Source organism: Nesoenas mayeri, assembly GCF_963082525.1.
Source record: "Nesoenas mayeri genome assembly, chromosome: 9".
Taxonomy (NCBI): domain Eukaryota; kingdom Metazoa; phylum Chordata; class Aves; order Columbiformes; family Columbidae; genus Nesoenas; species Nesoenas mayeri.
In genome coordinates this window covers 5050492-5077229 of record NC_137557.1, presented here as the reverse complement: position 1 = coordinate 5077229, position 26738 = coordinate 5050492, and the positions used below count along the sequence as shown (strand labels likewise).

General features: G+C 50.2%; 1 protein-coding gene across 1 annotated transcript in view; it reads left to right on the top strand.

Annotated features, from left to right (window-relative positions):
• DIS3L2 (DIS3 like 3'-5' exoribonuclease 2) overlaps positions 1-26738 on the top strand; it is a 190175-nt gene that overhangs the window by 155487 nt on the left and 7950 nt on the right. The window contains exons 16-17 of the mRNA XM_080350020.1: positions 24109-24292; positions 25476-25562. Coding sequence (XP_080206146.1) covers positions 24109-24292; positions 25476-25562 — 271 coding nt within the window. The remainder of the gene's footprint in view (positions 1-24108; positions 24293-25475; positions 25563-26738) is intronic.

Sequence of the window (26738 nt, the reverse complement as noted above, 5' to 3'; positions counted from 1 at the left end):
GCTTTCATGTTCTCTTCAGAGTAATTTCTAAACCCAGAGGAGCAGCATCTCGCATGGAAGCACTTAAGGGGCCTCTTAGTAAAGCAGCGTTGGAGTATTGATCATCTTATCTCTCCAGGGACCTGGAGCGCTACAGATAGAGCTGCTGTGCAGTGCAGCCACTTGCGGGCAGCACCACACAACTCTTCAGGATGAGAAGTGAAAAATAGCTCCAGTTGAAAGGAAAAGTGGTGCCCCCTTTTATATAGAGATCAATGATGCTTGGTACATTGGATTATCACTTAAAACACCAGGACTTCAAATGCCAGGGTGCATGCACTCCTGATGCTGACAGGCTAGTGATAGATAATGCTGTTTGGGTTACCAACCGAGCTCCTCTCTGCAATCTTTTCATAAGGTGAATGTAATATCTGCAGTGGTGTACCCAACATTACATCAGGAGAGCCAGCCTATAATTATGCTTGAATTGTCTGAACGGGTTATTTGTCACAAACACATTAGCTCACTCCATTTGTTGCTGCTGTTCAGGGCTGCAGCAGGTTTGGTGTAAACAGAGCTTGGGTAGAGGTTTGGGGGGGGTTATTTTTCTGAATAGAGCAAAGCAGAGCTGTTTGGGGTTTATTCTTTTTGGCTAGGAGAGCTGTAGACTGGTAGTGCTAGGAACAAAATACGTATAGCAGCTGACACAGCTTAAGTGATTTGTTTTCAGATGTACTTCCCAGGTTCATGTGTTGGACTTTAGCATGGACGTGGTTGCTTTGCAATGAGCTAGCAGGTTTATCGTAGTATGTTTCATTCTTTATGATAAATTGAGGCTTGCAGAGTGGATTGTTTGCACAAAGAGCCGCTGCACAGTTCAGACCGTCACTGGTTGCCTGACCTGCCTTATTACCTGCTTGTTCCATGGCATTGGTCCCAGAGAGCGGCACCGCTTGTATTGGTGTAAAGGAAGTAATTGTCTCCCCTAATGGCATCTGATCTTCTGGTCAGTGATCAGCAAATAAGTGCTTGGGCCTACCCTGACCTGCACGGCCAGGGAGGACTCTGAACGTGGCATCTCCTCTTGTTTGTCTTGCCTGGCAGGTGGGGATTTCATGGGGGAAATCCAAATACATGTAACACCTTGACATCTTGGGCTTGGGTGGACACTGTCTAGGAACAGCTATTCACCTGAAGCTTATGAAATGCCTTGTTTAGATTTCAGATCAGAATCAAATTAATTCCATTTCTAGAAATGATCTGCCTGCCAATATCGGATTCTCCAGGGTGAGACTTTCACTTCAAGATGCCCTGTTGGACAAACTGGCTGAGCTGGGACCCCGAATGTCCTGCTGCACCACAGTTAGCACTGCAGAGAAGATACCGGGGTGTGAAGGGATTGAGAGCAGCCCTGCTGAGAAGGACTTGGGGGTACTGGTGGCTGAAAAGCTGAACATGACCCAGCAATGTGTGGTTGCAGCCCTGAAAGCAAACCATGTCCTGGGCTGCATTACAAGAAGCATGACCAGCAGGTCAGAGAAGGCGATTCTGCCCCTCTGCTGTGGTCTGTGAGACCCCACCTGGAGTTCTACGTTCAGTTCTGGAGCCCCCAGTGTAAGGAGGACATGGACCTGTTGGAGAGGGTCCAGAGGAGGCCACGAAGATGATCAGAGGGCTGGAATGTCTGTGCTGTGAGGAAAGGCTGAGAGAGTTGAGGATGTTCAGTCTGGAGAAGAGAAGGCTTGGGGAGACATTATTGTGGCCTTTCCATACTTAAAAGGGACTGATAAGATGGGGACAGACTGCTTAGCAGAACCTGTTGCAACAGGACAAAGGGAGTGGTTTTGAACTAAAAGAGGGAAGATTTAGACTAAATATAAGGAAGAAATTTTTTACGATGAGGATAGTGAAACACTGGATCTGGTTGCCCAGAGAGGTGATAGATGCCCCATCCCTGGAAACATTCAAGGTCAGGTTGGATGGGGCTCTGAGCAACCTGATCTAGTTGAAGGTGTCCCTGCTCATGGCTTTAACAGTCCCTTCCAACTCAAATGATTCTGTGGTATTTGACGAAATAGAAAACTAAGCAGGTTGGAGTTTTCCTTATGATACCATGTCTTGTTTTTTGTTTGGCTAATTGTCACTAAACTTCACCCAAGTCAGCAGGTGACGTATATCCTTCACCTGCCAGAGAGTAAGCGTTGGAGTGGGCCAGTCAAGGGTGGTGAATTATTCTGTCACTGTATGCTGACATAAAGCAGACATCCTGGTTTTGGCATTGGTTCAGTGTAGGGTAAATTGTCCAGGAGAATAAGTCTGGAGGTTGACTTTTAAAACTTCGTAAGATACGTAATCCGTCCTGCCTAAGGTATGGGCTTGGTTTTCTCTATGCCACAACCAAAGGCTGCTGGGGCATGTGCCACAAAATAGCCGTTGTCACTTGAGACTTTTAGAAGTGGAGAGTTGTTTTTCCTTGCAGAAGGGACCCTATGACCCTTTCTAGGTGAGGAAGAAGGGCTCTTGCAAAAGACTCTGCCCAGGTACTACTTAGCTGCTTTTCTTGACACAGACCTGCCTCCTCCTGCCACCCTGCTGCTAATAACAGGTTTCCAATCCATCAGTGCTGTAGAAATAGTAACTGCCAGCTCCCTGGAGTGTCAGTGCCATGTGGGGGGTGCGAATGGAAAAGGTGATCAAGGAAACCTGCCTTTCCCCTCAGCAAGCAGATGGGATTTGAAGATAATCTGACCCCTTCCAAATGAACATTTGAAGCTTTCTTTGGTGGCCTACACAATATGCCACGTTGACCAGTGGGTCTCGCTGAACCCTCAGCAGGTACCAGAGCAGCCTGTGCGCTCCCACCCTCACAAGGAGGAGGAACTGGGCTCTTTAACCCAGGTGAGCACTGGGCCTGCCTGGGTTGAATCAACAGTTTGTGGTCTTACCTGTTTCAGAGTGTTTGCTTGGAGAGGAGCTGCAAAACCTCCTTGTGTAGTGTTAGATGTCTGGGTATTCAGTGGCAGTCAAGTAGGTGAGAAAATCAGCTGCAGTTGTAATTGAGTCAGAGATGCTGTCTCCATGTGTCATCCCTGGAGATCTGTTTATATATCCATTTGCTTAACAATATGTTTGGAAGCCCTCACCAGCATTTCAGTATAATTTCCCTGGCCTATATTGGCCTGACTAATGCCCAAGGCAGTGAGCTATATCTGGACTAGAACTGCTAATCAATAGGTCTGGGTTTTCTTAGTGGCCCTGATTCAGATGAGTCTCTGATTAGCCCTTAGGTGCACAGAAGAGGACAGGTCTGATGTGGGAGAGAGTGAATAATCCTCCTTCCACAAGAAATACCTCTCAATTTCACCCTGAACCCAAGTTGCTGTGTTGATTTTGTGTCCAGGAAGGCTCTGCTGAGCAGAGGTCTGGCTAGGAAATCACCAGGGCCCCTAGCCATCCCTCTCGCAGCAAGATTTCTAAGCGTACTTTTTTGTAACAAATAATGGAAAATGAGTCCTTGTTTTGGCTTAGTCTCTGTGTCCTTGAATGAATAGTCGTAGTGCAGAGTGACTTCTCTGCCAGGTATAGGTTGTGCTGTTCACTCTGTGATGTTACCAGCAGGGAGCACTGGGACCAGTGGGCAAGTGCATGTGCTGCCGCCTTTTGCTTCGGTAGGATGCGCTTTAGGTACAAGCTGACAGTGCGAATCTGCATGGAACTTTCCAGTGGCAGTGGAGTGAGGCCAAAGATGATGGAGGGGATGCTGAGCACTCGGGAGCATGTGTTGTGCTGGTGGTGATGAAGGATGCTGTGCCTGGAGATGGACCTTCCAGTCCTGCTTGCCAGCCTGCTGTTCAATCTGTGCTTTCTGCCTGGAGAGATCCAGGGCTTTCAGTTTGCCCTGGGCAGGACCTCTACGGTCTGCTCAGCACTAAGTGCCTTGATTCCTCAGGGGATCGGCAGCATAAGCTGGAGTAACCGGGTGGATTGTCAGCCAGCTGGGATTGCTCTCTCATAAAGAGCTGCTGGCTGAAAACTGAAGCATTCGAACTAGGAATAAAGCACACATTTGAAAGGCAAGAGGGAGTTTAACCACTGGCAAAATGTCCCAAGAGAAGACCAGGGAATTCTCCACTGATCAAGGACAAGTGCATTTCTGGAAGGTGTTTTAGACCCTACATGTCAGTGGGTTTCATGGAGTGGTAGCTACCTGAAGCCCTCCAGGCACAGGTGGTCAGCTGCTGGAATAATCCGCCCAGTCCTAAATTCCTGGCACACTGTGTTAATGTAGAGGATCAGCTTTGCATTGACACCACTGTCTTCTTTGCAAAGCTGGGTTTTGCAGCTGCTGGGCCTGGAAGAATAAAGCATTTGTTCTTCTGCTCCCTCTTCGCGTACTCTGCTTGGAATTATGTCCTTGCAAATCAGAAGGTGAGAGAGGAAGCATCTCTCCTTACTCCCTCCCAAGCAGCAAGGGTGAGCAGTTCTATTTTTCCAGCTATTTGCTGTGCTTTGCTCTGAGTCTTGCTTTTTCAACTGTTTTTCCACAGTTCAGAGCAGCTAGATCAGTCTGGCAATGGACTCTGTTCCCTCCACATCTCCCTACTTCTCCATTGGAAAAAGCAGCTTTGAATCACAAGCGTGTTTTGTGTGCTCAGCTCCTCGCGGTGTCAAGGTCACCCTGAGTGGGGGTCCTGCTGTAGCTTAGCATTTTCACCTCTTTCCATTTGCCATGCATTAGTCAATCTGGAGCCTAATGGATTTGTAACCTGGCTTTGCCTGTATCATCTGAGACGTTCCCAGCAATGTAAGAGGATTTGGGCACAACTTCCTTTCAAGTTAATGGAAAGATCTTGCTTGGAAAGAACCTGCTTGAGGATCTGAGTGTGCTTTGCATTAATGTTTCTGTTAATTTTAATGGGAGATGGTTCTAAATTCCTCAGATCAGCTCCGAACATCTTAAATTTTGTGTCCTTCACTGGCCTCCTCTGAAACGGGGCTGATGGGCAGAAGCACCCTTAAACGAGCAGCATCATTATTGACCAAGACGTCCTGCAAGTTTTTCTGCCTCTGTTGTTACCTCTGGAAATGTCCTGTTCCCTGTGACCCCCCTGGACCCCTCACCAGCTCACCATGCGCAGAGCAGGAGGCCCAGGGTCAGCTCTCAGCTCAGAGACCGTCCCTTGCGCGGTCCCTGACAAGTCACATCACCTGTCTCTGCTCCACCACCGTCTGAAACAGAAAAGCGCAGGGGCCCTCTGGGACTTTTTAATTAGCATTTATAAAGCACTTTGCTTTATAAATAGGAGGGAACAGAGGGAAGTGAACTTTTATGGTTACCACTCAAGTCTCGGTTACTGCAAAGAGGGGCGGTTCGGCTCTGCTGCTCTGGGTGCGATCACTTGCAGGCAGCACGGAGCCCAGCCTGGGTTTTAGCCTGGGTAAGGTCCTGTGTGGTTTTACTGCTCCTGTGGGGCTGTGTGACTCGCCACTGGTATCATGAGCTGAGCAACTCAGCATCCCCCACATCCCCTCCTCTCCCTGCTCTCTGCCCTCCTGCTCCTCCATTAACTGTGACGCTTGAACGCAGCAGTGATTAACTGTTATTGAGCATCTCTCGCTGATGGATTGCTGCTCGCTCCTGCCTCGTTCAGCAGAGCTCTTGCCTCCTTCTGAGCTACTGGTAGATGTTTCTTTCCATCTCTGACTGAGCGAAGCAGAGACCAACATCCCGACTGCCCATAGTGAAAGCCGGCCCTGGAAGAGCTCTTGTACGTGTTGTACCTCTGGCATAACCTTTTTTTTGCTCAGACAGTCCAGGTTGAAAAGACAGATTTAGTAAAAGAGTTGATTTAAACCCTGTTCTTCTCACCATCATCAGGTTAGCAACACTTGCAGTTGTCCTGGCAGATAACAGAGGCCACATGGGCTTGTCCCCACTGGGAGTACCTCTGGGAAGGACTTTGTGGTCAAATAGGAGCTAGAGAGGTGGGGAGGCAGCTCTGTTGCAGTAAAACGGGGCACCTGTTGGAGAAGTCATCTTATTAATGAGTTTTTCATGCTTTATTTATGCCCAGTGCTCATTTGCAGTCTCACTGCCAGACAAGCACTGTCTGGTGCGGTGCCACTTGCCTGGTGACGTGGTGCTGGGCGCAAGTGTCGGGGTTGCAGGGGAGCGGGCAGGGTCCACCACACTCAAGGAGATCTGATGGGACTTGTTTGCAGCGTGAGGCAGGAGGGGCTGTGAGCAGCCTGCCCATGCTTGCTCACTCCCAGCTGGGCCAGCCCGGGGTCAGTTCCAGCCCCCAACAATTAGCGAGACAGATTGAATCTAGATTGATCTGTCTAGTTGTGCAGAGCAAGCCAATTCCAGCTAGAAATTCTCCTTTCCCTCTGTCTCCATGTTAAAAGGAAGGAGACCTTGTCAGTTTTCTGGATAAATGGGAAGTACAGGGCAAGGTAGAAATAAATGTTGTGCTAATGCGTAGGAAGAATCATTAGGAGAGAAAGACATCATCGATGCGGCCAGGCTGCAGCTGATTTGCATCGCGGAGTTGAAACTCTGCATTGTGATATGGCTACTGCAAAAGGCAGAATTCAACAAGAGCTCTGCTATTATATTTATTGCACGTTTGCAGAATGTTGCAGGGGAGTGCAGAGAGACAGAATTGGGTTCAGAGCAAGAGTTTTTGGCACGGATAACAGCCTGGACCAGTGTGGTGATGTTTGCTGCGGGGAATTCATAGGAATTGCCTCCTGGTGCAGTTATTTGACAGATGCACTTGGATCCCTCAGATTTTTACAGTCCCTGTCTCTGTCAAGAGAAAACTGGGGTCATGGGAGAGTGGAAAAGAAGGGACATGATGCTTTTGAATGTACAGGAGCAGGAGTATGATGCTGAGCTAAGCTGGGGTTTATGGGTCTCCCTGGGATGTGTTTTTGGGAACGTGAATGGGACAGTGAGGAGCAGGGAATCAGCCCTTGGTAGAAGCCAGTGGAGAAGGATGAAATACTTACTCCATGCTGGGTGTCACACCAGCCATTCCCAGGCTCCACAGCCAAAATATGGTGACACTGACAGGAACACTTAACTCAGGCATCAGGAAATCGGGCAGGGTGTTTTCCAGCAGGGTGTTTTCCAGCAGGGCAGTTCGGTCTGAAGGGTGCAGCGCTGTGATTCACAGCACAGCTCCACAATCTGTCCTGCCTGCTCAGCCAAGAGAGAGACCTTTGCAACGAAGGGATCTCTCTTTTGCACCTGGAATGCTCAGTTTTTCAAGGACACCATAGAAAGCAGCCCAAGGAGTAAGAGAACAACAGCCAAGCTGGTTTGGCTTTGCACCACTTTGCAGAGAGTAGCACGCAGGCCTGGAGAAAACAACCTGCAAGCTGCCTGGCTGCTCTAGAAAGCAGAGAGAGGCAAAGGGTGCTTGTCCTGAGCTCCGTGGTGGGTGCAGCCGTCCCCGAGCTCCCAAAAGCGCAAAGGGATGCTCTCCTAGCTGGCAGAGCAGTGTGGCTTTGTGCTTGTTTATCCAGGGCTTTTTCCTGCACCGTGCCAGTGCGAGAGCTGCTGCTTGTATTTGACAGCTCAGCTATTGTTGCAAAGTATGATTTAATAGCAAGACTTGATTACAACATGCAAATGTAGCTGCTGGGGGACTATCTCCGAGGTTTGTGGAGATTAGCTGTTAAATTGGCCAGTGCAAAAACATTATTAAGCAGAGAACATAATTACTCATCTTGTGCTTCTGTAGTGTATAGAAAAGACAGATTTGTTTAAAAGCCAGCAAGTCCTATATAGAAAAAAGCCTTGTGTAAATGCCACATCATGTACCGCTGTATGTTGCGGCATATTTTATTAGAGAAGCAATACTTAATAACAGTGTTTGGGAACTTGTGAATAAAATCCATTATATTATTCTGCACCATAAAAGCAAACCTAATGCCTAGTCTGTACGAAGGCTGCGCAGATATTGAAACATCCCCTTTTGGTGCTGGTTGATTGCTTTTATGGAGATTGTATCATATGGATATAAACAAATCCAGCACTTGATGTGAAATCCGGGAGCAGGGTTTTAGACTTACGCATCTATCTTCTATCTGCGTGCGTTCCCTCTGAAATGCATCAAGGTTCCCATTAACACCTTAAACGTGGAAAGTAGGATTAAAGTGAGACTGTCAGCACATACAAAATGAACATCTAGGCATGCACTTGCTGTTAAGTTTTCCCTTCCAGTCTTAGAGTTGTCTATGGGGTTACTAGAATAAAAAGCTTGTATGTGTGTGAGGATGCAGGGGAAGGATGGAGGTGTGGGGAGCCTGTTAGTGCTGCAGACCCTGTTTTTGGAGCAGGTCATGGTTCAGGGGTTTCCTCTTGCCCCGTGGCTCAGTTGCACAGGCTGGGCGTGCAGGGAGCGGTGTGGTCACAGCTGAAGTCAGATTTAAAAGTGCATTTGACTAGTCAAAGCCCTATATGATTTCAGGAATATCTTCTTTAATAGAGGAGTCAGGGGGACCAAGTTAGAGGAGCAGCTTGTTCGTAAGGGAGTGTAGATCCTGCAGTCACAAGTGCTGATGGGGGTGCAGGGTGATGCTCACAGGGTGACCCTGCTGTGCTGCAGCAGCTGCTGCTCACCCCTGATTATTGTCACTGGACGTGTCCCCTCCAGCATCTCAGGGCCCCCAACAGGTGCTCTGCTGAGGCTTCCTCTGTCTAAGCAGGAGGAAGTATCCTCCCGAGCCTAACTGGGGGAGATAAGGACTTCAAGGGTTTTTGATGGGAAACTCCTCTCTGTCCTTTTGTTGCAGCTCAAGAGCATTTTGACACCAGTAGTTGCTCCCCAGGCTGGTTCCTGTGTGACTCAGAGCTGAATGTGGAGCTGCTGCTGTGTGAATCTCAGCATCCCAGCACAATATGTCCCAGTCACTCTCAATTTGAATTTCCAGCCAGTCCTCCTTCCTCCTTCGCGACGTGTCTGCACATGTAGGCACACCGCCTTGCTCCTTACATGCTGTATGCTGGTAAATTTGGAGTCACCAGTTGTTCCGGGCAGTGAAGGGGGTGAAACAACTGCCATGCTTGTGACAGGGCTTGTTTTCTGCTCAGAGCCACGAAGCACCTGAACCCTGAGTCAGTCGCTCACCATCATCTCCTGGTGTGACTGTGGGGTGGCAGGAAGAGCTCTGACCGCGTCCAGCAGCAGCATCTCCCTGCTTTCCTTAATCAGTGCCAAAGGGCGATCCTAAAAATACCTGTGAGCGATTTGCAAGCCACCAGTATCAGAGGGGGCAGCTCTGCAAAGGTCTTGTGTCACCAGGGAAGGGAGAATGACGCATCTTGCCATCACTGGGCATAACAGGATGGTACCTGCAGCTGGGAGCAGGTGGGACCCTGGAGGGCAGAGGGTGGGACACGGAGCAGCGTGGGCTAAAATACTGAGCTGGGGCATGCATGGTCCCTGCACAGGCACATCTCAGATACAGTTATTTTTTATAATGATCTTTGATAGTTTGTCATGAAGCCAGGCAGTGGGAGAAACCACAGAGCAATATTTCATAATAATTTTGCCCCAGTTATATGTGGGCTGTGTGTATTCAAGCTGTCTGTGTCTCCCTAAACACAACGTGCACACTTTCAGGCTGCAAATCCGGTGGCCAGTACTGATAAATGCAATAAATTTCAGGTGGTGGTAGAGTTATAGCAGGAGCCTCTGACAGCCAGAGAGGAGGCAGAAGTGATGTATTCCTCTGTTAAGCTCCTTTCGCTGTGTGTGTATGGCTTAGTTGTACAACAGATCTGCCTGTTAAGTGCCTGTTAACCTGTTCCTGTAGTCAGGAGTGCAAGAAGTTGCTTGTGTGATCCTTTTCTCCAACAGTAGCCATGCTGCCTGTGGGAGATGTCCTTAGCTGCAAACTATGGGACTGTAGGAAGAGTTGCAGTAGCTCTTGCTTCCACAAATGACAGAATTTTACTGCCTTGAGCTGAATTTGAGCACAATCTGAGACAAGACCTGCTCCTAACTGGTCCTAAGAATTTGCCACTGCTGCTCTGAAACTCTGGGCTGGAATAAGGCTGTGATAATTAATGGAGGTTAAAGTGCTCCTTCTGCCTGTGAGATGGTTGGAAATGGAAAAGAAGAACCTGTCACAATTGTGACTGGCTCTAAACTGCTGTCAGGCTCTCCTCCTTCCCTGCCCCAAGTGGAAAATTGTATTGGAAAGCAGCAGTTAGAGCACTTAAATCTTTCCACAGTTCATTTCAAGCTCCCTTTCTTCTTCCCAGCCATTCCCAGGCCAGTTTGGGGCGCGGATGGGAGACTGCGTCTCTGGCTGAAACTTGCAGGATGTTAAATAACAATGAGAGAGTGGCTTTCAGAGAGGGTATAATGTGCCTGGATTGCACGTACCATAAGCTGTATTTCCCATGCTTTGACACTCAGCCCATCCGTACATCGCTCCTGAACCATTTCCTTTCCGTGTGGGATCTGTCTCGGTGTGTTCTGGAGCAAGCTCGGGCTGAAATGGGGTTGGTACCTGTCCTGATGCAGAGGGTCACGCTCCCAACACGGGTTGCTGGTGTCTGTCATGTCCAGACAGCAGTAAGTTAGCAAGTGAAATGTGGGCAATAACAGAGGCAGTTGTACCTCCTGTGGTGGGTAACCAGGTTCACATCATCCTCGCCCTTTCCTAGGTGCTTGGGTTGTCTATTTTAATTAGTGTTTGTGTCCCCTTAACTGCTCTTGGCATGGTCATGTTGCTGCTGCAGGCAGTGGTTCCGGGTGGTTTTGTCCCCTGCTGAAACCGGTCAGTGAAGTGCATCTGATGGAACTTCACTGGCCTTCTCCCTGGCTGTCCGGATTTAACAGGAGGAAGCTCCCGAAGCTTTTACTCTGATGTTATGGCACAATTCCTGGTAGAGAGCTGTGCAGCTATTTCGGTGTCAGACGCCAGGAAAGACATGGCGCTGCATTTGCATTCCCCGGGTGACCTTGATGTGTTCCCACCAGTGTGACCAGAGCATCAGGGACCTGCTGGGGGGCAGCAGTCATCACGGCCACTTGCTCTTCTCCCATCCCACAGTATCTTCAGGGCTTGGGAAGGAGAAGGGACCTCTCTGCTCAGTCAGTGCACCCCGGCTACTTGGGCTGCTTCAGGCTGATCTGCAAATGATTGGCCCAGTGTGTAGATCTGGTGGCCAAACGGAGGCCTAGGACCCAAGAGTGTGTAGGCACGACAAACGGGGTTGCCTGGAAGGAATATGGCTGATGAGGATCCAACCACCATAAGTGATCCAGCCACTGAGGTCCTTCCATCCCAGGGATGGGGCCACCAGAGCAGAGTCCTTGCGGGGGGTGACCTGCTCTGGTGATTCCCAATGTCGACTGACGGATTTGGGCACAGGGAAAGTGGAGGGCGTTGCCGTCCAATCCAGGAGGGTGATTTACAAACAAAAGGCAGATCTAATGTTGTTCTTCCTTCTTCTAAATGTCCAGAGCTACCCTGTTCATTCAAGGGTTAAGCAGTCTGAGAGATGCAGAATCCAGAGCCAGGTATCTGTCAGGCGTGGACTGGAGGCTCACCAAAACATGAGGATATATGGTTTTATTTCTGTTTTGTCATTTGGAGATTACTACTCCATGTCTGTAGGACAAGAAAACTCCAGGGCATCTTAGGATATGCCCTGTGCTCCAAGAGAGGTTGTTGTTTTGGCTTTGCAACACTCATATGCAAAGGCAAGAACTGATGCCTGAATTGCTCCTTTTCCAAAGATTAAAAGGCACTGCCAAGGCTCTGCAAGATGACAGTGTTGCAAATCTTGTCACGATCCAGTGCTGAGATCCATTGGTTTCGGCAGCACAAACGTGCTGACAGATCTGTGTGTCTGCTTTTTGGCCACGGTAGATTTTTTCAGAAGATTGGTCTGTGCTGCTGAACTCTGGTTGTAGCTTCCAGTTCAGGGTCTGGAAAGTAGCATGGTAAGAACTCTTCTTCATCACACCTGTGTCTTCATTTTAACCAAACTTCCCTCGATCCAGTAAGACTCTGGCCCAAAGGAATGGTTTCAGGGTGTCATTATGGATTTAGCTTTGGTTCCTGTGCTCTTAGATGCAGCTGAGAGACCCATGAAGGAGCTGGCAGGAGGAACCAGGTTAGCTTGCTGGCTGTGACAGCCGGGGACTGAGACATTTGCTGCCGTCACCCAGCAACACGTGAGGTTTTGCAGACCTCACTGTGGGCAGAGCTCGTTCTCCCTTTTATACAATCTCAGCAGAAGGACCGTGATGTGAAACAAAATCCTTTCTTACAAATCCAGCTCTGGAGAGTTGTCATATCCATCTCTGGCCTTTAAGGACATGCTTCTTCTTTGCTTACAGCAGCAGGTCTTATGCCACCCATCCTTACCTGTTATGGTCCTGTTGAAACTACCCCAGCTATCCTCATCTGTCTGTCTGTCTGTAAGTAGCTCCAACTGGAGACAGACGTCCCTCTGTCGCCACAACCATGTGCCCTCCCCTCTGACATTCAGCGCCCACTCCCCCACCGCTTGGCTTTCTGTCATGTGCCAAACTTCAGTAGGATGCTTAGCGGTTTCTTCTCAATCCCATTGCGTAAATGAGGCAAATACCATCCTGCCGTGATGTGTGGGCTCACTGGAACGTGGCTGTAAATCCAGACCTGACCATTTTCTTGTAATGGACGGGATGGTGAGGTTGCATTGCTGCCTTTAACCTCAGGATGTCCTTAGACCAAGCCAGACTCTTCACAATCCCTACATCAGTAAATCACATAGCTTTTGAATCAGTGCACATAAAAGTCAAGAGAGAGAAGTTACAGACGGAAAAGACCTGTCGTGCCCTGGGTCTGTCCCACTGCAGAGGGACAGGCGCGCTCAGGGATTTTAGGCATTGCTCCAAGCCTGCTCGCTGAGGCCACGCGGGGTGAGAGTCACGCCTGGAGAGACGTGGGCTTGGAGGAGGCTGCCTACATTTTCTGCAGCGTTTCCATCCTGCTCATCTCTGTGTTTCATTCTCTCAGCTTTATCTTTGGGAAAGAAAACTGTTGTTGATTGTATATTCAACAGAGCTGATATGTTCATGCTGCTCATTGTTTTTCACTCAAGGCTATGCCTGACTTTTCTTTAGAAGCATGTTTTTCTCACCTAATATTTAGTTTAAGATTGTAGGAGCTGGATATAAAACCTTCTGGGATGTTTTAATCTGCCAAGAGGCTGCCTGAAAACAATTTGTCCAGAGTATTTCGGTAGTCTCTATTTAGAAAACATCACCCCCAAATCCTGTGTTGCCCATTTCCCTTTCATCCCTTGGCCAACTTTTATTGGTTGTTTTAACCCCGATCTGCTGTCCGTGTCCCCTGTACCTCACTCCCCTCCCCAAGGGTTTCCATGTCTTTGAAAGTCCTGGTAACCAGAAGGTTCATGTGTTGTGCTTTGCCATCATTTCAGACCAAGAATAATACAGCCAGAGCCAGCTGGATCCCGCTCTCCGTATTGATACAACTATTCCCCTTAACCTGCCCACACTCCGTGCTACAACTGCAAATCCGAGGTTGAGCTGGAGCGATGATGGGCGGCGCTGGGAGCCCTGCTCCATGGCCACAGCCTGGCCTGGAAAACAGCACCTCCAGCACAGCACCCTGCTGCTGCATTTTGGGCGCCGTCCCCTGAGGATCTTGCTAGGTTGAACGTGTTTTCCTGACACGGATCTTCTCAGAACCAGGGGTCCTGGTGGTCTCTAATTCCTTTGTCCTCCAGCTGGTTTCTCCTGCTCCGACAAAGCCTTGGCTGAAGTCTGGCCAGTCCCGGTGATTGCTTCTCCTGGAGGTCTCCTCTTATGAGCCCAAACAACACTTATGAGTGTGGTTAAGGACTGGAACAGGGACCCAGGGGGCGTGTGAGATAGTTGTCCTCGGAGATTGCTGGAACTCAACTAGAAAGGGCCAGCCTGATCCAGTTTTGAAGCTATTGTACATGGGTACATGTTGAGTTGTCATGCCACCACTGCCTTTGACTACTGGATTATTTAGATTACATTCTATGCTTATGGTATTTTGAAGACTTTTTGCTAGCTTTTGTTGCTCATCTTCATAAACTTCTGCAGGCTCCTGCTTGTTTGTCCCCAGGTCACCTCCTGGTTGGCACCCGGATGCTCTCCCCAGTCGTTGGCCGCCTCAGGGTGTGCTTCCAGTCTGGGATGTTCATCCCTTCTTCTTTATTTCCCCCTTGTCTATCAGTTTGTCTCCTGCTCTGGAAGTAATCGACCCTTCAATGCCAGATAAACTTGTTAAAAGCAAAGCCAAAGACTGAAGGGAGAAGCACACACAGGACAGGGTGTGAGCGTCTCCTGGGCTGGTGGGGAATGTGGTGCAGGAAGGCTGTTCTGGCGGTCTGTGACTCCCTGTGGTACTATCAGTTCTCTGGGTGATTAACTGTTTGTTTCTCCCTTACTGAAAACTTATCTCAGATTAAACCAGTGTAATTGAAAACTCAGGTTCTGGAGAGATCCCAAGTGTAGGTTAATATTTACAAGCTATCGACTTCAGGTTTTGTGTCCATCCCTTGCTAGTATGGAGATAAAATCCTTTCAAAAATCCCTTTTTTTGATGTTTCTGCTTCATGACATGGCTTTAGTAAGGTGCTTGCCATATGGAACTGGCAAATGTCTTAATGGGAATATGAGTTTTTCTCATCCTTTTAGGGACAAGGAACAGATGAGGAGCTCCTACGTATGAAGGGGTCATGGCTTTATGATGGAGCAAAAGTGATGGACAGTATCTCTGCAGGATACTCGTGCTAGGAAATGTCAGAATGTTATTTCTGCCTCAGTGACTTAAGATCATCTGTTTACCTAATGGACTTACATTTGCATTTTGCAGGTGTTGTGTTAATATTAATGTGTTGTCTGAATTGTTAATATTCCTTCACTTCAGTGTTACATTAATGAAGGCTGCAGGGGATGGAAAAAAAAGACCTGACTAATTAATTAAATGGGCAAAAAACATCTTTAACTTTCCATCATGCTGCCCTTTGCTCCCACCTAATGGGCCTTGGCATTTCTGGTCAGCAGCCATGTAACACATGCTGCTGTATGGAGCACTCAGCAACGGACCTGCTAATTTTTCTGACCCATAAATCAATTGTGTAAACTTTTAACGGCGAGGAAAAGTGCCTTTCATTCCTGCTTCCTCCTCTCGGTGGGAAACACAGCCTGATAACAGGCGGTGCTGGCCTGATGTGTGGGGCCGGAGACTTTGCCGTCAGAAGAGGGGCTGTCTGCATTTCTTCAGGAATTCTTTCCATTCCCCTCTTAGCTGGACTTTGGATGACATTAATATTATATATCTTGTCATAACCTCTGCTTGTGGGGCCAGTCACGTATCAGGCTGCAGGTCTCAGGAATGTGGGCTGCCCATCCTGCTTTGGGCGCTGTTTGTGGGGTGTCTCTCCTCTCCCGTGCACTGTCCCAGACCCAGCTTGGCTCTGCTGCCCACCAGCAATTCCCATGGGCTGGAGAAAACTGTCTCAGGTCCATCTTCTGTCCCTGGGGCAGCACCACTGCTTGGGAGCATCCTAATGCATTCCCAAAAGTCAGGCTTTCCAGGAGATTGCTCTGTGAGATCTGTTAGCTGAACACAGCGTTGAGTTGCAAGCGTCAGCGGTCACCGCTTAGCCCTGGCCATCAGAGCTCCTTCTCAGAGGTGAGATCTCAGTCAATCCGTGATTCCATGGGTCTGATGAGAGTCCGTGAGGGGCTGGAACAGGATTCCCAACTGTGGGGATTGCAAACCCTTTCCAGTGCTGCCATCAGCTTCCCCTCAGATAAATGTTTAGGCAGAGTGGGGTGTGTTTTAGAGGAGGGTTTTCGAGCAGTGCCATCACTTTGTTGCCGACATCCAGCACAAGTGGGGAGGATTTTTCTAGGCAGCTCTAAGGTGGTGTGGATGTGGGGCGGTGTGACCACGCTGGGCAGATGGCACTCTGCGGGCTTCTTCGGGACCCGTGGAAAAAGGGGTTTCTTGACCCTCTTCCTGGAGGGAGATCTTCCTTTGTCTGTGATGCTGGGGGTGAATTCCTCTGCCCTAGGCTTGAAAATGTGGTGGTCTTGAGAAAATCATGTAGAACGCTGGGACTGAGGGAGCCTGCTGAAGTTTTGCCTCCGTGTCCTTTGTGGCCCAGAACGTGGGCACAGGTCTAAGCTTTCATCCGTGGCCCGCAGCAGCTGAAGATGCTGTTTTGGCACAGAGGGGCACTTCAGCTTCATGCCAGGAGTCTGAAGGTTGTCACCAATTTGCATGAAAAGGATCAGACTGCGGTCATATTAACATTTTATGAAGAGGTGCAGCCCACAGAGCCTGCGTCCTCTGCAACGCTCGCTCTTCAGGTTGATGATGTTTCCTTTGCCACTTGGATCAAGACGGGATGGAGGGTGGTGGGACAGGTGAGTATTGACTTTATCCCTTCCATATGAACCACAGGTGAGGTTGAGGAGCTCCAGGCCAGGCGGGAAGTGTTTGCCATCCGTATAGCCGAGCGCCAAGAGGTGCCAGAGGCTCCGTGGCCACTCGTGCCGTCCCCAGTGTCCTGACGCCTGGCCTGATGTCCTGCTGCCAGGATAAGTCAGCTCTTTTTGTGTATCATGGCTGCCAAGTGGTGTTGATAATATCAAAGGAACTTAGGCAAATGGTTGAGGTTTCTCTAGTGGTTTAAATCCCTGTGCGCAAACCCAGTACATCAGGCTTTAAGCAATTAATTCCTAATCATGCTAAATCCTGCAGTAGCCCGGCGTTAGTATTGAGAGCTTAAAGCGGTTTTCCACCGTACCGTGGTTAATTTGGATAAAGCAAAGAGAGTGGTCTCGTGGCATTTCCAGCCTCAAGGTGTGAGAGTGGCCAGTAAGTGACATTTGTATTGAGAAAACCCTCCCATGCATTTGTGTTGTAGGCATCTATTACTGGGAAGTCACCATAGCTAATAAAAAGGTCATTCATTATACCCCAGAAAGGGAGTTCATTAGAGGGAAAAGCCATTCTAGCTTAGTAAAAAATGAATCTAAAACTGCCTCAGAGCTGCTATTCTCATCAAGTTTCAATGTTAACAGTTTTAACCAAGAGCTAATTGAGCAATATCAGAAAGTGCAGTAATTCCATTATTCAGCTCTGCTTTGTTCAAGGCTACCACTAGCTGCGAAAGGAGCACAAATGACTTTCATCGAGCCAGAAACCACCAGTGTTCTTGCTTTTTACTACTTTTTCTGTCAAAAAAAAAGAAAAGGTAGGGCTCTTGGGCTTTTGGCAACTGTTGTTGGCAAAGGGAGCTCCACACCAGCACTGCAAGGCTTGTATGTAACACTGCGATCCAATTTTTTGGATAAAAGGGGATTTGATTTTCATAATTCTTGAAGCAGCAGTGCCGTTCTGGAGTGGGTGGCTGAAGATGTTCTTGTTCGTTGGGTAAGCGGGATGTCACCAGGAAGACCCTACACTGTTCTTGCAGGATTTTGCATGGAAAAGAGCCATTGCAAGCGCTGGTCCAGCTGCTCGCCAAAGAGCATGATTCTGTCATTGGCTGCGCTCTCGGGAGATGTGGGATTAGCTAATGTTGCTTTTAGAAGAGCTTTTATAGAAACCTCTCAAGTTCCTTTGCTTCATGGAAGAGCTGTAATCAAAAATAAACGTACATGATTTAAAGAAAAGACAAAAAAGTCGTACCGCATCCAGCTTCTTTGGACTTCGGAGAGGGTATGTTGGTTGAACTGCGGTGCTGTTTCTTCACTGTTTTCCTTCAGCTGCTGCTGCTGCTGCTGTTGGACGTGCACAGGACTGTTAGCAGGCTTCTGTGGAAGGTGACTTTCTCTTGGTGAATGCAGCAGGATTTAGAGTCCCATTCCCAGGAGGCGGCTGTAGATCTCTTGTTTGTTATGAGGCTGCGCTGCAGCAATAATCCTCTTCAAGCCAACAGAGAGCGAGGGCTCTCAGCCGCGTACTGCCCTTAGCAAGGGGATTTCTATCCATCAGTGTCTTTAGAGTCTTCTCAGACACAAACACAGAGGCCAGGGCTTCCTTTTCTCAGTGCTAGTCTGCTGTGGCACTCTTAGGTTCAAACACAAACCAAGCTTGATGCTTTCAAAGCTCTGTTGTGCTCTCCCTGTTTGGACCCAGCATGGAGCTGCGCACCCGAGGCAGACACGTGGCTATGGGTTGAGAAACCAAAGGCCTTTGCTGCTGGGTGAAGTACAAACCCGTGCTGAACTGGTATAGAAAACCCACCTGGAGACAGAAAGGAGTTTGAACAGCAAAAACCTTGTTCCATGTGCAGGAGGGAGCAAGTGCTATGATGGGGAGACAAGATGGAGAGGAGCAGATGGGATTTTGTAATGAAGCAGGGGAAAGAAGTTTGGCAACCTTTGCAGAAATTATTTGGTCGCATTTGGCTGAAGATGTTGGAAGTGTGCTGTGATTTACCTGGCGGCAGCTCACCCAACTGGGTAGATCACCATTGGAAGGGGGCTCTGACTGCACCTCAGGACAGTTCAGCTCTGTCCCTTTGGGAGCAGGTTTCCACAATGTGAAGAAAGGACCAACTTCTCTAGCCTGTCAAAAGCAAAAAAAACCTGCAAACCCTGCCGTGGGAGAGCTGCGTGGTGTTTCGGGTGCATCTCTGAAACTGTGCCTTAGCTATGAGAACATTTCCAATGTGCTACACTCAGCAGTTACATCTTGCAGAAAGGGATGGAGGTGAAGAAGGTGGCATGGGAGAAGGGCCATACTCATCAATTTGTTCAGCTCTACCTCCCCACGGTTTGCTCTGAAACCTACAGGCTTGTAGACTGGTGGAACAGGCAATGTTTTAGTGTCGCTTTGCTTTAACCAAGCTGCCTGTTTCCTTCCCGCACTTACTGGATTGCAGTCTCTCTTGCTTGTCTCTCGCTTGCAGCGAACGTCGCTTAGCTAATGTCATTTGTCAAGTTAATCAGGGAGAGTGGGCACTTTGATGGCTGCTGTATAGCCTGGCTGCATTGCCATGGAGACATGCAGCCAAACAGGCGTTTCACTTGCCCTACTTTGCTGTGCAGAGATGTGGTATGAGACACCAACGTTTGATTTGCCGTCAACCAAACAACTTGCTGAGGATGTGAGTACTTTGTCAAGGTTGCTGTCAAGAGATCAGGAAGTGTCTAGCTCACCTTTTATGGAGCAAATAGTAATCCTGCTACTAAAGCAATTCCGGGGTCTGAATGTGCAGCTCCTCTTCCTGTGTCCCACAGGTGTTTGGCTCTGGTAGGAGCTCTTTGAGAGAAGTTACAGCCCAGTATCTCAGGTGCGGGGCTGCCATCATCAGTCCTCTTCAGCTGGATGGTTATTTGCCTACAGGAGCTGTGACCGTCATTTAAGATACTTTGAAAAGCACCAAATTCTGGGTTTAGCAGCATCTCAGGAGTCTGAAATCTCCCCAGCAATCAGTGGGGTTTAGGAACCGGCATGCCTCAATCACGTTTCAAAATCAGAAGTGAACACTTTTGAAAACGTACACTCCGGCTGACCTCTTGCATAAGGCTATAGAGTTTCACCCACTAACTCCTTCACCAAGCCCATAACTCATAAGCAAAATCTGGGTATTGAAAGAGCCGGCAGAAGATGCTTACGCATGTTACAGAGCTCGCGAGCCGTGCCGCTCCTCCCTCTCCTCCCTCTCACATGTGCACATGTTAAATGATGCATCGAACAGGTTTGGAAACGCTCCCTGCTGCAGCACCCTCTCACAGGACAGCGGAGCGAACCTCGCATCAGCACAGAAAGGGCAAAAGTTCAGATCAGATTGTTTATGGGATTTTATGGAGCCGGGAGCCAAGGATAGCTCAACTAATCCAGAGGAAACTGTAGCGATGGCGTTAGAATGCATTTCACATGGGATTCACTCAGCGCGCCTTCAGATGGACCAGTCTCTCTGTCTCCATTTTTTTTAGCCGTGAAATATTTTTCTTTGCGCTCCCGTTTGCCAGCCGCACTGAGCCAAACTCCGAGCTGCGCTGTTTTAAGAGAAAAGAAAAAGCTCTTGTCGTTGGACGTGCCGATGAGTTAGCAGGGGCTTCAGCGCAGCTCCGAGTGACACCGGTGCCGGGCACTGCTCTGGCTCCCAGGCGCTGCCAACCAGCCTCAGCTCCTGTTGCCTCAGCATCCATTGCTTTTTTCCAAGCACGGCGTAGGACTTGCCAGGTCATAGCCCTGGTGAGGATGCTAGCTAGAAGTGCAGCCAAAAGGCCACGTGGGGAGAGGAGGAAGGCGGCGGCTTTGCCGTGCCCTCCTGCTCCTCAGCACCCAAACCTGTCCCAGCCCTGGGTCATCCTCCCGAGTCTCCAACATCCCACGCAGTCTCAGCATGAGCCCTCTTGGGAATATGATTTTCCTTTTAGGTGCAGTGAGACTGGCACGCTGAGCTGTTTCTTGCAGGTCTTGGCTCCCTCTTTGCGTCCGGAGCCACAGACCTTGTTTCTCTGCTCAGGAGCTGACCTGGCTTTACTCCAGGCACGGGTGCCAGCTCCTTGGCATCCCCTCTGACCCCATCAGGCTCTCACATAAAATCATAGAATCGTTTCAGTTGGAAGAGACCCTCAGGATCATTGAGTCCAACTATAACCCAGCCTAACTCTAGCACTAAACCATGTCCCTAAGAACCTTGTATAAACACCTTTTAAACCCCTCCAAGGATGGTGACTCCACCACTGCCCTGGGCAGCCTGTTCCAATGGCCAACAAACTATTCTGTGAAGAATTTTTTCCTGATATCCAATCTAAACCTCCCTTGGCGCAACTGGAAGCCATTTCCTCTTGTCCTGTTACTTGGGAGAAGAGGCCAACCCCCTCCATGCTCCAGCCTTCTTTCAGGCAGTTGCAGACAGCGATAAGGTCTCCCCTCATTCTCCTTTTCTCCCCATCACACTTGTGCTCCAGCCTCTCACCAGCTCCATTCCCTCCTCTGCATTCTCTCTAGTACCTAAATGTCCTTCTTATGATGAGGAGCCCGAAACTGAACACAGGATTCAAGGTGCAGCCTCACCAGTGCGGAGTGGCATGATCACTTCTCTAGTTCTGCTGGCCACACGATTCCTGATAGAAGCCAGGATACTGTTGGCCTTTTTGGCCAAGAAATCCTCATGCTCTGCATTAATCCAGCTGTGTCTTCTGGAAGCTGCTTCTCTCTCCCTGGGCACTGAATCCCAGTGTTTAAACAAACCTGTCTAGGAGTCGACACGGAGCAGCCCCACGCAGTTCATCCCTTTCGCGCTTGCAGGGCTGCTGCAATGAGCTGCATGTGGGGAGCAGCTGTGTGACCCCAGGTGATCCAGGACTAGGAAGGGCCCTCTGTCCCTGCAGGGTGTTCTGGCCTCAACCCACAGGGCACTGAGCCTTCCTGGGCCACCACGGTTCGTTAACCTGAGCTGACACAAAGCTGTTCCTGGGGCTTCATTTCCCCTTGGGTACCGGGAAATCTGTCCAACCTCATCTCTCCTTGGAAGCCCAAACTACAGCCGTGTCTCCCAAAGCCTGCCCCTGCCTTGGGGTGAATGAACAAGATGAGTAGCTTTGTCATGGGTGCAAAGCTGCTGAGTGCTTCCTATATGAGATTCTCCTGCCCGTGTGATCAATCCAACCACGTGTTAGTACCTCTTCTTGATGTGGGCTGTCTTGGATGCTGTCTGAGGGCTGGTGTTCCAGGTATACATGTGTTGAGGAGAGAATGGGGTTTTGCAGAGCAAAGTGGGAAATGTGTGCTGGTAGTTTTTATTTGGCAATAAAAGCATCCCTGGCAGGAGGGTGCTCAGGTTATTACCTTCAGCTCAGAGCTACCTGTGATATCAGAACAAGGATATCCCCAGGAAAATGTAAAAGCCTCAAGCTCCAAAATGGTAAAACAAAATACAGAACTTAATAGTCAGGTGGAAATTGCATCCGGCCCAAAGTGTTGCTGGAGGTAAGAGGTAAAAGCTTCACAATGTAGTGTGCAACAGGAGCAAGAGCAGTAGGGACTGCTTGAGCACTCCAAGTGTTGTCTCTAGGACATGAGATAAGCACATTGTGCTTGTGACAAAGAGGAGATGCTGTTCATGGCTGTTTATTGCTCTGTCTTTAAAAATGGGTTTGCACCTCATTCTGTAGAGCCGCCATTTCTAGGGAGGCACAGGGAGCTCCATGGCCAGCCTGTGCCCACCTGTGCACCTGTGTAGCTGGAACCGTTTTTGCACCAAAGCCCATGGGAAGGGAGGTGTTGCCTTTTACACCCGCACTGTTTGCTGTGCCTTGCTGTGAGCTGGCTTGGGCAGAGAGGGCTTATCAGGTGTGAGCGTGGTCTGGCACAGCCTCACTTGTGTCCTCAGGCCACCATTCCCCACGTGCCACCTGCAGGCACAGCAGCTGGGTGAGAGCTGGTGGGTCCATCTGCAGGCAGGAGATGGGGATGGCAGTGCCATAACCTGCTGGGGGCTGCTCCCTGCCTGCCACCCCTGGGTGCTGCTCAGCTGGGGTGCCCAGCACCCTTGGGCCATGCCGTTCCTCAGCCCCCCAGCACTGGTGGCCATAGAGGGACCGATGTTGCCATCTGCTGGCTTAGCTGCACAGGAGCAGCAAGAGCTTGGCTCTACCCTCTTGGAAGTCTCCCGTTGGGACGGTGAACAGGTGAACAGACCCTTCTCCCACTCTGTGGGCTCATTGCCCACCCGCTGACCCAGCCCTTGGCTTTCTGGCAGCATCTGCCCATCAGCAAGTGTTTTGGGGGACAGCTCATTCCCACTGAGGCTGTGCTGCTCCCCACGCCTTCCTTCATGTGTCTGTGAGGGTGTCCCTCCTGCCCTCCCCAGGGGTCTGAAGTATTGGCCTCTGGCACAGCGTGCTGTGGGAGAATCCACAAGGCTCTTATTAAGGGAGCTTCTTCACATTAAAGGCAAACATTTCCCCTGCTGATTATTACCGGCAGGTGCTTATTCCTCCTCTGGGCTTGTCTTTATTTGCTTCCTCTTTGGAGTACTTGGCAAATGCTCCCAGACTGGGGCTGCATTGCTGCTGTAGCAAGCACTCTGGAGGCACAGCCCCCTGCACATCTCCCCTGGCCAGTGCCCCCAGCCATGGCCGGGCCGGGGGCTGCAGGACCACCAGCCCCAGCCATACAAAATCACCGCTTCACCTGCAAGAGCGGTGAGGCTGAGCCGACGCAATCAGTGACGGCTCACTTGGGCATTGCACGTAGGACGAGGTTATTTCTGTAAATCTATTATCTTTTCTTGCAATTAGCACTAGTTAGGAGCCCTGGGAATACACGCAGCAAATAGCAGGAAGCCCAGTTAAGCACATCTCTCTGCTTATCTAAGCCCAGTTAAACAAGTCTCCAGTGGCACAGCCCTACAGCTGGTAACACAACCCATAAATGCTCCAAAAATGATCTTTAACGCTGGCATTGCTTTTCTTTGCAGTGCATAGCTCCGGAGGTTTCCATTCAATGCATGTACGTTCAGAGGGGGAAGAGGGGTGCTCAGGCCAGCCTGGGGTGTCCCCAGCAGTCTGCAGGTTGCACGGAGGAGCCCCCAGAGCCCTTGCGTGGTCTGGATGCTGGAGGCAGCCCCGGGAGCTGTGCTGCTGCTCGCTTGGGGTGGAAGCCCGACACGACGGCAGGGCTCAGTGGCTGGGCTTGACCACACATGTCGAGCTCGGGGTGGGGGAGCGAGCGAGACGCTGTTTTCTCTGGCCCAGGAAGACAGCGATGTGTGTTTGTTTTCCATGCTATCTCTCGCACAGCGTTTGTTTTGCTTGTCGAGCATTTCAGGAGATAAAATGACCTAAAGGGAGATTATTTTATCCTAATTTAAGCTGTCAATTTATCACTGACTTCTGCTTGTCTGCACCAGCAGGACAGCTTGCGCTGAGTCCCTGGGGAAACCTCAGTTGGAAAGTGAGAATTTGGGGGGGGATTTGCTGCAGTCTCACATCTAATCTTTGCTTATAACAGCAACTACAAGCTGCTCCACAGTCCCCCCGTGTCATATTAGTTCCAATTGCTATGGACTGTCTTGGCTTCCCAGGGGACTCCTCTCTCTAACTGGAGTATGGGGTTGTTTTTCTCGTGCTACAGGCTGGTGGAGGAGTTCATGCTGCTCGCCAACATGGCCGTGGCCCATCAGATCTACCGCTCCTTCCCCGAGCAGGCCCTGCTTCGCCGCCACCCCCCGCCCCAGACCAAGCTGCTGAAAGACCTTATGGAGTTTTGCAACCAAGTCGGCCTCGACATCGACTTCAGCAGCGCGGGGACCCTGCATGTGAGTGCACTGGCCTGGTGGGGAGCAGGGCCATGGGAGAAGCGGGGGCAGCTGCGTGATGGCTGTTTGCGGCAGTGTGTGGTTTGTTCCCTGTCCGCCTCTGCCCGAGCAGAACTGACAGCTTTGCCAAAATAAAACACCTCCCTCCCTCACTCTTGGCCCCACCAGCACTGGGCAGGGGTGGCCCAGCCTGTCGCAGGCAGCTGAGGTTGTGCACAGAGCTTAGAGCAGTATGAGGGACACCTTGCAGGTGACCCCAGTGCTGCCCTTTCTGCAATGGGAAGGATGTTTCAGAGCTGGGGCACTCACTGGGACACCTGCGTGCCTTTTCTCTGCCTTCTCGGCAGGTCCTGTGCAGGACACTTGCTCTGTACTGCAGGAGAAGCAGCTCTGCGGGGGGATGTTTCTGTCTGGGCTGCCGAAGGTCTCGGGGTGGGGAGTGGGGTGACTGGGAAGGGCTGGAGAGCGGTGCTGGGAAAGGTCAGAGGCAGCCAGCACAGGAGGTATCTGACCGATCCTCCGCTGAGCGTGTCCTGAGGCTGAACTCCAGCTGAACAGCACAGCGCAGGTTCCAGGATTTTCTTTACTCACCGCAACCGGACTGCAGATAATCCTCTGTTAATCCCATCCCCGCTGGCCTCCCGCTCGCCCCTCCGTCAGCTGAGACCGTGTTCCCTGCTTGCTGGCTGCGCCGAGGCTACATCAGCAGACATGGGGCTGCGCACTCAGCTCCTCTCCTGCACTTTGAACCCTCCAGCCGTTCCTCACCACAAGCCCCAGGCAGTGACCCCCTGTATCCACGTCTCCCCAGAGTCCCATTAGTCCGTGTGCCAAAGCTCTCAGTAGCAGGATGGGAGCCAGGCAGAGGTCAGGAGATCAGGAGAGGGGTTACGGATGCTCTCACACATACGGATTGAGCCGGCGATCCCCATGCCCCAGGTGCTCCTTGCCGTTGACCCTGAGAGGTGGGTCAGCACTCAGGACTGTTTGTGTGGTCCTGTCAGGGTTGCTTGGACCAGGGCAAAGCCCAATTTCATGTGCACTTTTTGGCTTATGGGGGGATTTGCAGAGAATGGAGGAATTTGGCTCTGGCAAGCTGTTGTTTGCCCCACTAAGGTCTGCCTGGGTCCCACTGCCACCACAGCCTGCCAGCACTGAATGTTGTGTCTCTTTTCTCCTCCAGAAAAGCTTAAATGAAACATTTGGTGCTGACAAATACTCCGAAGCCAGGAAAGAAGTGCTGACCAACATGTTCTCCAGGCCCATGCAGGTGAGAATAGCACTGTGCTGTCGGACATGTCTGGCTGTACCTGTCTGCATGGCTCCGCCTTCAACCCTCAGCCCTTCTGCTTTGCTGTAGCTCGTCGTTATGTAGAGGGAGAGTCCATGGACACTGAACACGGTGGTGTGGGGCTGTCAGCAGCTTCCTCCAGTGTCTCCTGGCAGTGGGGCTGTCTCTTGGGCAGCAGAACTTCAGAGGATGGCAGAGTCAGGCTGAGCCTCTCCTCAGCCCCTGCAGTGTCCCTGCTATTACTGGCTGGGATGCTTCACCCTTGAAGTTGCATGTGGGATCTTAGCAGACTTCCAGAAAACCTATCCTGCTCCATCAAGAGCTGGTGGTGGGCTCCATAGTTCATCTTTGTGCCATTTCCTCATATCATAGTGTCCAAACTGGTCCAAAGAAGGACTCAAGAGTGAGGATGATGTAGGGGTGCGGGACTGTCCGTAAGCACAGCTATGTGCTCTTAGTGGGAAAGCTCTAGAAACCCTTTGGTCTCCCTCCAGACCAAGAGACCTCCCCTGAAGGTCTCTGTGAAGGAGGCTTGTGCCGCTCACACTGATTGTTGTGTTTGGTGCATCTGCAGCTCAGGACACTTACTTGGGTGCTTATCACCATTAAAAATAGTTTTTGTGAAGCATCTGCCTTTCCATGTTTCCATAGCACAGAATCTTCCGAGGGAAGCCCTACCCCACAGGGAGAAGGAACACGTTCCCAAAATGGTCTCTCTGCTGCGACCTGCTTATTGCTGCAGGAATGAATCATCTTCCCAACATTGCTCATTTGACTGTCACTCTTCTAATTAGCTTATTTGCTCCATTTACTCATTAGCAGTTGCCTGAAGTCTTTCTGTACTTCGGTGACTTAATGTTTGTTTGCAAGTGGGACTGGGGACTGAAGCCGTTCAGTAAGTCACCCCCTCATGTATGTGTCCAACTCAGGAGTGCTGCTTTGTAAAGTGCAAGAAGTGTCCTCTGGAGTGGGCTGTGTTGTCCCAGGTCACCTGTCCTGCTTTGGCTTGTCCTGGTCCCTTCTGTCACATCTTCCTTTTCTGGTGGAAGGTGCTAACAGGTGACTTCACTGGCAACATGCATTCCCTGGGATCCCTCTCTGGTCCTGCTGACCGTGGCACAAGCCTGGGCTTTGCCAGCCCCAGCACTTGGAGCA